The sequence below is a fragment of the Malaclemys terrapin genome, chromosome 5 (assembly GCF_027887155.1).
Source record: "Malaclemys terrapin pileata isolate rMalTer1 chromosome 5, rMalTer1.hap1, whole genome shotgun sequence".
In the NCBI taxonomy this organism is placed as follows: domain Eukaryota; kingdom Metazoa; phylum Chordata; order Testudines; family Emydidae; genus Malaclemys; species Malaclemys terrapin.
In genome coordinates this window covers 1,354,837-1,364,267 of record NC_071509.1, presented here as the reverse complement: position 1 = coordinate 1,364,267, position 9,431 = coordinate 1,354,837, and the positions used below count along the sequence as shown (strand labels likewise).

General features: G+C 65.4%; 1 protein-coding gene across 9 annotated transcripts in view; it reads right to left on the bottom strand.

The window, feature by feature from the left end:
* Positions 1-195: 195 nt before the first annotated feature.
* The window catches only part of RTKN (rhotekin), a 43,163-nt gene continuing 33,927 nt past the window's right edge, over positions 196-9,431 (bottom strand). For 5 of the 9 annotated variants that reach the window (XM_054028887.1, XM_054028890.1, XM_054028891.1 and 2 more), the window contains 9 exons: positions 6,460-6,513; positions 6,252-6,369; positions 5,549-5,773; positions 5,379-5,473; positions 5,120-5,226; positions 4,338-4,469; positions 3,336-3,501; positions 2,417-2,521; positions 196-1,430 (listed from right to left, as the gene is read on the bottom strand). In XM_054028887.1, coding sequence (XP_053884862.1) covers positions 1,024-1,430; positions 2,417-2,521; positions 3,336-3,501; positions 4,338-4,469; positions 5,120-5,226; positions 5,379-5,473; positions 5,549-5,773; positions 6,252-6,369; positions 6,460-6,513 — 1,409 coding nt within the window. In that variant the 3' untranslated portion in view covers positions 196-1,023. Of the gene's footprint in view, positions 1,431-1,969; positions 2,083-2,416; positions 2,522-3,335; positions 3,502-4,337; positions 4,470-5,119; positions 5,227-5,378; positions 5,474-5,548; positions 5,774-6,251; positions 6,370-6,459; positions 6,514-9,431 lie in introns of those variants that run through there. The other 4 variants (XM_054028888.1, XM_054028892.1, XM_054028894.1 and 1 more) reach the window with 3 other exon arrangements.

Here is a 9,431-nt window from a genome sequence, read left to right as displayed (position 1 = left end):
GCAGGGCCTAGGGGGACCAGCCAGCAAGGGTGACAAAGCGGGACGGGGGTGGGGGGTAATAAGCACCTATGCAAGACAAAGCCCCAAGTAGTGGGACTGTCCCTATAAAATCAGGACATCTGGTCCCCGCAGCAGGGCCGGTCCTGCCCCACTCCAGCCCCCCGCCCATCACCATTCTCCAAATCAGAGTCTGGGAACATTAAATACATTTTAATGCATATTAATGAGGTGGCTCCAGCCTCGGTTCCCTCCCCCAGCGAGCCAGCCCCATGGGGGGAGGGGCTATGCACACCTCTGCAGAGGAGCTGGTCTGTTTGGGGGGGGGGGAGGGGGGCTGCAGCTGCAAGGGGGGGGGCATGGAGCAAATTCCAGGGGCTGGTTAGTGAGAAGAAGCCGTTAGAGCTGGAATTAGGGAATCCATAGGCCCCTCCCCGTCACTTGGGCCAACCTCATTCCAGTTTTTTGTCCCGAAGCCCCCCCGCGTTCAGCCTTTGCTCTGAAGCCAGGCTGAGGACAGCTCAGCCCCCCCTCCCCAGCCCACAGGCTGCCCCGTGCGTCTGGCTGGGGCCGGGGGCAGCTCCCGCTCTGCTCAGCGGAGCCTGGGGGAGGGGGTGAGCTCAGCCCCTCGGCCCAGGGCTCAGCCCAGCTGGGGGAGCGAATGGACCCCGTGCCCCAGGCTGGGGGCAGGGACGGTTGTTCCTAACAGCCCTCCCCTGCGGATGCCAGGGAGCTCGGGTGGGAACAAGGGGCACGGGCCCTGCTGTGCTCTCCCCACAAGCCAGGCCCCGGTGGGGTCCCTTGGCCCTGCATGAGCGAGGTCCCCGCGCCGGGGGCTCAGCGGGAGGACGGGGTGGGGAGGTGCCGCTGCTCAGGACGGAGAACTGACACCGCGACCCAGCCAAGGCTGCTGCCTGAGCAGGGGGGCCGTGGGGCTGGCTGGGCCATGAGGGGGCCCCTGCCCAGGGCATCTCTCCCGTCACCTCCTGTCCTGGTCAGGGTGCAGGCGCCGGCGCCCCGTGCTGCTCAGACCTGGGACTGCAGACAGCTGCGGGGATCCAGGGGGGAGCGGGTGGGGCGGCGGCCCTGGCGCTCCGATTCGGGGGTGGTGCTGCCGCTGCTGGAGGAGCTGGAGTGGGGGGGGCCGGCCAGCGGGCGCAGGGCGGTGGCGGGGCCCTTCCCAGCACGCCCCTTGAGTGTGCTGAGCCTGGCGTCCAGGGAGAGCGTGCGGGGCCGGCCCCACGACTGGCGTGAGCGAGAGGGGCTGGCGCTGGCGGTGTCAGAAGTGATGCTGGCATGGGAGGTGCTGAGCAGGGGCCCCTCGAAGAGAGACAGCCATGGGGGGCAGCCCAGGTCCGGCCGCAGCTCCAGGGCCGTCACCCGCCGCGCCAGGATGTCCGTCACGGCCTCAATGTCGTCCACAGGTTCAATAGCTATGGGGCAAGGAGGTGGGGGTCAGGAGAAACGTCTCCCAGAACCACCAGCTCACCCCTGCCCCGCTCCCCACAGCGCCACCAGCTGGGGAAGGCCTGGACTGGAGTAGCCAAGAGCTCCCCCCACAGCCAGGGCTCCTGCCCCACTCCCCCCCACAGTGCCCCCTGCTGGGAGATGCTGGGGCTGCAGTAGTGGAGAGCTCCCCCCACAGCCAGTGCTCCTGCCCCCCCCCACAGCCAGTGCTCCTGCCCCACTCCCCCCCCCAGCACCCCCTGCTGGGAGATGCTGGGGCTGCAGTAGCCCAGAGGCCCCCCCCGCCCGACAGCGCTCCTGCCCTGCTCCCTAGACGTGACCCTGGCTGGTCACTGCCCCGGGAGACTGGGGGGGGTCCCTGGGGCGACAGGCATGTGGGGGGGCCAATTTGGTCCTGTGTTTGCAGAGGGGGGGTACTGCAGATAAAGGCCACTTGGAGCAAGGGCCCTGGTGGGGTCTGGGCCTGCCTGTGCCAGGCCAGCTCCATGCGCCCCCCGCCCGTACATCACCTGTCACTGTAATAGGAGGAGAGAAGCGCCCGAATCTCAGCGGAGACGGCGTTATCCTGGAGCAGGAGCCCCTCGCAGGCCGCGGGCGGCACCGCAGGGCCAGGCAGAGCTGGTGCCCGGGGGCAGCCGGGGGAGGGACAGAGGCAAAAGAAGGGGAGGGAGGGCAGCGCCAGGAGGGGAGAGAAAGGGGAGTGGTTACAGAAACATACACCCAGGGGTGTGAGTCAGACAGGGGCAGCGAGTGGGGGGGAATCACCCCCCCAGCAGCTGGGTTAGCAGAGAGCGGGCAAGGGCCCTGCAGACAGGAAGCCAAGACAGACTGAGAGTGCACAGACCCTGTGCCCAGGCCCACACCCAGTCTCCCCCGTGCCAGAGACAGCCTGCCCCCAATGCTGGGCCCTCCGCGCCCATCCCCAGGACAGGGACCAGGGGGAGCCCCTTACCCATCTCGTGGTACAGGGAGCCCTGCTTGGCCAGCAGGGCTGGGGGCTTGCGTGGGGACGGCACCTCGATCTTCATGAGCTCGTCGCAGCACTGCTTCCACTGGCCTGCAGGGAGGGGAGGGGCAGGGTCACTCCACAGCCCCCCAAGCAGCCGGGGGGCCAGGCCCGGGGCGTCTGTGCCCTGGACATGCCAGCCGGGAAGGATGGACGTGCACTGCCCCCATGTGGCTGCTTTGTGTATTGACACCAGCTGCACTTGGTGCCTCATCCCCCCCTCTGCCCTGGCTTCTGGGGCAGCCCCCTGGTGCCCTTTAGCCACACACAGACGCGCTGGGAGCTGCACCCGGGCACTCCGGCAGGCCCAGCTGCCCGCCCCGGCTATGGCATGGCCTGAGCGCACAGGATCAGTGTTTGAGTCCAGAGCACAGCTCCTAGCCCCACTCGCTGCGCTGCCCAGGGCCCCCAGCCCACTCTGCGTCGGCCTGGCTCTGCCCCCCGTGGGCCTGGGCTCCCACTGGGCCCTATTGCCAGGCCCGGAGTGCCCCCCCAGCCTCAGGCTGTGCCCCCCAGCCCGCTCCCCCCAGGCTCTAGCTGTGCCCCCCCGGCCTCAGGCTGTGCCCCCCCCAGCCAGCTCCCCCCCAGCCTCAGGCTGTGCCCCCCAGCCCGCTCCCCCCAGGCTCCAGCTGTGCACCCCCTGGCCTCAGGCTATGCCCCCCCAGCCCGCTCCCCCCAGGCTCTAGCTGTGCCCCCCGGCCTCAGGCTGTGCCCCCCCAGCCCGCTCCCCCCAGGCTCCAGCTGTGCCCCCCCGGCCTCAGGCTGTGCCCCCCCAGCCCGCTCCCCCGAGCCTCTACCTGTGCCCCCCCGGCCTCAGGCTGTGCCCCCCCAGCCCACTCCCCCCAGGCTCTAGCTGTGCCCTCACTCAAGTCGTAGAAGTGCTGCCAGAAGGCCTCCATCCAGCGCTGCGTGTCGAGCCGGCTCTCCGCCAGCAGCGTGTGCGTCACCTCCTCGCCCCCATAGCGGTTGGTCACCGACATGCTCTGCGACTTATTCCTGGGGTCCTTCTCCGTGGCCCGGATCCGCGTCTCCTGCCACAGCACAGACCCTCAGCCCGGAGCCCAGCCCCCTTCCCCCCCCACAGAGACCCTTAGCCCAGCCCCCAGCTTCCCCCCGTCCCAACACAGCCCAGCCCCAGCCCTGACACCTCCGCACACAGAGACCCCTCAGCCCGGAGCCCAGCCCCCTTCCTCCCCCCACAGAGACCCTCAGCCCGGAGCCCAGCCCCCTTCCCCCCCCCCCACAGAGACCCTTAGCCCAGCCCCCAGCTTCCCCCCGCCCCAACACAGCCCAGCCCCAGCCCTGACACCTCCGCACACAGAGACCCCTCAGCCCGGAGCCCAGCCCCCTTCCTCCCCCCACAGAGACCCTCAGCCCGGAGCCCAGCCCCCTTCCTCCCCCCACAGAGACCCTCAGCCCAGAGCCCAGCCCCCTCCCCCCCCCAGAGACTCCCCCAGCCTGGAGCCCAGCCCCCTTCCTCCCCCCACAGAGACCCTCAGCCCAGAACCCAGCCCCCTTCCTCCCCCCCCAGAGACCCCTCAGCCCAGCCCCCAGCTTCCCCCCGCCCCAACACAGCCCAGCCCCAGGCCCGACAGCTCCCCCACTGAGCCCAGCCCAGCAGGGAATCCAACCCCGGCCATCTAAGAAGCAGCCCAGGGCAGGAGCCCCCAGTTGCCGGGCGCCAGGCCATGGAGTGAGGCTGGGACCCCGAAGGGCAGCACTGTACCCAGCCCCCCAGCAAGGGTGCCAGGCTCTGCAGGAAGGGGCTGGGACCGGGGACAGGCTGCAGAGAGGCTGTAGGAACCAGCCCTGCCCCGATCCACCCTCAGTGCCCAGCGGCCCTGCTGCCCCCGCCCCCTCCACTCACCTTGTTGATGGCGATGGTGAGCGCCGGCTCCACCGGGGCCTCGGCGTCCTGGGGCCGGCGGTAGCAGAGGAGGTTGGAGCCCCGCAGCACGCAGAACAGCCGCGCCCAGCTCTGCTGCTCGCCCACCTGCTGCTGCAGCCGACAGGCCAGGCCCGGGTTACTGCCGGGCAGGGGACGCGCCCCCAAGGGGGAAACGGGCTCACCCCCCACACACGTCCCGTCTCAGTGGGCAGGGCCCAGCCTGCCGGCTCCCAGCCTGCCTCACGCTGGGCTGGCTCCCTGCACCGTCACTGCCCACGTGGCCCCGGAGACCTTCGCACCAGAGACTGCGCTGAGACCCAGCAAACTCAGGCCCCCAGGGCCGGGAACGAGCTCTGGTCTCCTCAGAAACGCCGAGCTTCCAAGGCACCAGCCGATCCCGCGTGAGCCCCAGCCAGGGCCGCTGGGCTGGCTGGAGAGCCGGGAGAAACAGACCCCAGGCTGGACGTACAGATCCAAGTGATGGGACAATCCACAAGGGCCCTGGGTAACATGAGGCTGGAATGGGGAACTCAGAGGGGAGAGACCCCGTGTCCCATTCTCTGAGCCAGCCCGTCCCGGCCAGGAGCCAGATCAGGCCCGGCGGCCTCCAGCGAAGAAAGGCCCCATGTCCCATTCCTCACCCCCCAAGCCACCCAGTCCCCACCTGGGAGCCAGATCAGGCTTGACACCCCCAGTGAAGAGAGGCCCCGTGTCCCATGCCCTCCCCAGCACAGCCTCTCCAAGCTGGGATGCAAACTTACCTGCAATTTCAAGAAGCCGCACATCATCTGCTGGGCCATGCAGTAGGGCTGGGCAGCCAGGCGACAGCACATGCTGCCATACAGGGGCAGCCAGAAGGAACTCTCCTCTGAGGGGGAGAGACGGGGCGTCACCGGGGTTACGCAGGGGTCTCTGGGTGCAGCGGGGGCCAAGCGGACAGCAGAACTCTCTGCAGGTATCACCAGCCCTGCCAACCCCATGCCCGGCCTCCCTGCTCCTCCCCCCATCCCTGCCCCTTACCATTGCTGGTGATGGCCAAGTCGTGGGTGCGGAAGCTGTCCTGAACCTCGGCCAGGGAGAGCACGGTGTGGGCCAGCAGGTGGTACTTGGGGCCCCTGAAAGGGGGGAGAGAGAGTTAGGGTCCAGCGGGCCCCGGGGCGCACAGCAATGCAAGGGCGACGGGTACTCACACCACGCTGGGGGCCGGCAGCAGGAGGGGGCTGCTCCCCCCATTACTCACGGGGCTCCCCGGGGCCCCGTCCAACGCCGCGCGCAGCCGCTTCCCGGAGGAGCGTCCCAGCGAGCTGCTCAGTTTGCTGGCCAGCTTCTTCGGGGTGCTACCGAGCGCAGAGTCCTCCTCCAACCCCGCGCTGTACAGCTCCACCTTCAGCTCGAAGTCCGGGCCCGCCTCCGTGCTGCCGGGGAGAGAGCCATCACAGCCCGGCTATCGCGGGGGAGCGCCAGGCCAGTCCACTCCGGCCTCTCCCGGCAGGGGGCGCTGTGGGGAGTGGGGCAGGATCGCTGGTGGGGGGGAACTCCCACTTACTCCAGTCCCATCTCTCCCGGCAGGGGGCGCTGTGGGGAGTGGGGCAGGGTCCCTGGCTGTGGGGGGGAGCTCCCACTTACTCCAGTCCCATCTCTCCCAGCAGGGGGCGCTGTGGGGAGTGGGGCAGGATCGCTGGTGGGGGGGAGCTCCCACTTACTCCAGTCCCACCTCTCCCGGCAGGGGGCGCTGTGGGGAGTGGGGCAGGGTCCCTGGCTGTGGGGGGGGAGCTCCTGGCTATCCCGACCCCTCCCAGCAGGGTGCTCTGTAAGATGTGGGGTGGGGGGGGGACCATCCCCCCTGGGGAGGGGTAGCAGCTGCACAGGGAGGCCCTGGGGCCGGTTACTCACAAGAGGACCCCGTTTTCGAAGCAGATGTCGGTGAGCGTCCGGTCCACCAGCACCATCTCGGTGTCATAGATCTCCACGCCGAGCTGCAGCAGGCAGAACACGGCACAGCGGTGCAGGTCTGGGCAGGAGGGAACATGCCAGCGTCAGAGAGAACCCCACCCCCCTGCCGAGCCCTCCGCCAGGGCCCAGCCCCACCCCTCACACTCACCTCCCTTGTTTTTGAAATACTCCGTGTCCTTCCACATCAAGGGGATCCGGAGATCTGGGGAGGGAGGAGAGATGCCAGACAGCTGGGGGCGGCAACCAATGGGGGGGAAGAGGCACAGAGTGCGCATGGGGTGGGTGCTGGGGGGCACAGGGCAGGTCTGAATCACAATACAGATTCGCTGGGCCTCTGAGTGACCCCCACCCCCAGGCTGACCTAGGGGGCAGCTCCCCCCACCCCTGACTCTCAGCAGCTTCCTCCTCCTTCCCTGTCCTCTGCTGCTCTCCAGACCAAAGCTAAACGCCCCCCAGAGATGCTGCCTGCTTGGAAGTCACCTTGCCCGGCTCTCCCAGCTGGGCTGGAACTGACATTGCAACCCACCGTAGCTGGGTGCCCCTCTCCCGGTCTCCCAGGCAAGCTGGCACCCAAGGTGAGCAAGCACCCTAGAGCAGGGATGAGCAAACTGATGAGGGCAGGCAGAGAGCGGGCGCCGGTCTGCAGGGCCGGGGCAGGCAGAGAGCGGGCGCCGGTCTGCAGGGCCGTGGGGCAGGCAGAGAGTGGGCGCCGGTCTGCAGGGCTGGGACGTGGCCGTGGGGCAGGCAGAGAGCGGGCGCCGGTCTGCAGGGCTGGGATGTGGCCGTGGGGCAGGCAGAGAGTGGGCGCCGGTCTGCAGGGCTGGGACGTGGCCGTGGGGCAGGCAGAGAGTGGGCGCCGGTCTGCAGGGCCGTGGGGCAGGCAGAGAGCAGGCACTGGTCTGCAGGGCCGGGACGCAGCCATGGGGCAGGCAGAGAGCAGGCGCCGGTCTGCAGGGCCGGGGCAGGCAGAGAGCGGGCGCCGGTCTGCAGGGCCGTGGGGCAGGCAGAGAGCGGGCGCCGGTCTGCAGGGCTGGGACACAGCCGTGGGGCAGGCAGAGAGTGGGCACCAGTCTGCAGGGCCGTGGGGCAGGCAGAGAGCAGGCACTGGTCTGCAGGGCCGTGACGCAGCCGTGGGGCAGGCAGAGAGCAGGCGCCGGTCTGCAGGGCCGGGGCAGGCAGAGAGCGCGGGCGCCGGTCTGCAGGGCCGGGACGTTTTTGGAAAGTGTAGGGGACAATTTCCTGGTGCAAGTGCTGGAGGAACCAACTAGGGGCAGAGCTTTTCTTGACCTGCTGCTCACAAACAGGGAAGAATTAGTAGGGGAAGCAAAAGTGGATGGGAACCTGGGAGGCAGTGACCATGAGATGGTCGAGTTCAGGATCCTGACACAAGGAAGAAAGGAGAGCAGCAGAATACGGACCCTGGACTTCAGAAAAGCAGACTTTGACTCCCTCAGGTAACAGATGGGCAGGATCCCCTGGGAGAATAACATGAAGGGCAAAGGGGTCCAGGAGAGCTGGCTGTATTTTAAAGAATCCTTATTGAGGTTGCAGGAAAAAACCATCCCAATGTGTAGAAAGAATAGTAAATATGGCAGGCGACCAGCTTGGCTTAACAGTGAAATCCTTGCTGATCTTAAAAGCAAAAAAGCAGCTTACAAGAAGTGGAAGATTGGACAAATGACCAGGGAGGAGTATATAAATATTGCTCAGGCATGCAGGAGTGAAATCAGGAAGGCCAAATCACACTTGGAGTTGCAGCTAGCAAGAGATGTTAAGAGTAACAAGAAGGGTTTCTTCAGGTATGTTAGCAACAAGAAGAAAATCAAGGAAAGTGTGGGCCCCTTACTGAATGAGGGAGGCAACCTAGTGACCGAGGATGTGGAAAAAGCTAATGTACTCAATGATTTTTTTGCCTCTGTCTTCACGCACAAGGTCAGCTCCCAGATTGCTGCACTGGGCAGTACAGCATGGGGAGAAGGTGACCAGCCCTGTGTGGAGAAAGAAGTGATTCGGGACTATTTAGAAAAACTGGACGTGCACAAGTCCATGGGGCCGGATGCGCTGCATCCGAGGGTGCTAAAGGAGTTGGTGGATGTGATTGCAGAGCCATTGGCCATTATCTTTGAAAACTCATGGCGATCGGGGGAGGTCCCGGATGACTGGAAAAAGGCTAATGTAGTGCCCATCTTTAAAAGTTTGCAGATGACACTAAACTGGGAGGAGTGGTAGATACGCTGGAGGGTAGGGACAGGATACAGAGGGACCTAGACAAATTAGAGGATTGGGTCAAAAGAAACCTGATGAGGTTCAACAAGGACAAGTGCAGAGTCCAGCACTTAGGACGGAAGAATCCCATGCACTGCTACAGACTAGGGACCGAATGGCTAGGCAGCAGTTCTGCAGAAAAGGACCTAGGGGTTACAGTGGACGAGAAGCTGGATATGAGTCAACAAGAAGGCTAACGGCATTTTGGGCTGTATAAGTACGGCCATTGCCAGCAGATCGAGGGACGTGATCGTTCCCCTCTATTCGACATTGGTGAGGCCTCATCTGGAGTACTGTGTCCAGTTTTGGTCCCCACACTACAAGAAGGATGAGGAAAAATTGGAAAGAGTCCAGCGGAGGGCAACAAAAATGATTAGGGGGCTGGGGCACATGACTTATGAGGAGAGGCTGAGGGAACTGGGATTGTTTAGTCTCCAGAAGAGAAGAATGAGGGGGGATTTGATAGCTGCTTTCAACTACCTGAAAGGGGGTTCCAAAGAGGATGGAGCTCGGCTGTTCTCAGTGGTGGCAGATGACAGAACAAGGAGCAATGGTCTCAAGTTGCAGTGGGGGACATCCAGGTTGGATATTAGGAAACACTATTTCACTAGGAGGGTGGTGAAGCACTGGAATGCGTTACCTAGGGAGGTGGTGGAATCTCCTTCCTTAGAGGTTTTTAAGGCCCGGCTTGACAGAGCCCTGGCTGGAATGATTTAGTTGGGTTGGTCCTGCTTTGAGCAGGGGGTTGGACTAGATACCTCCTGAGGTCTCTTCCAACCCTGAGATTCTATGGTTCTATGATTCTATGACACGGCCATGGGGCAGGCAGAGAGCGGGCACCCGTCTGCAGGGCCG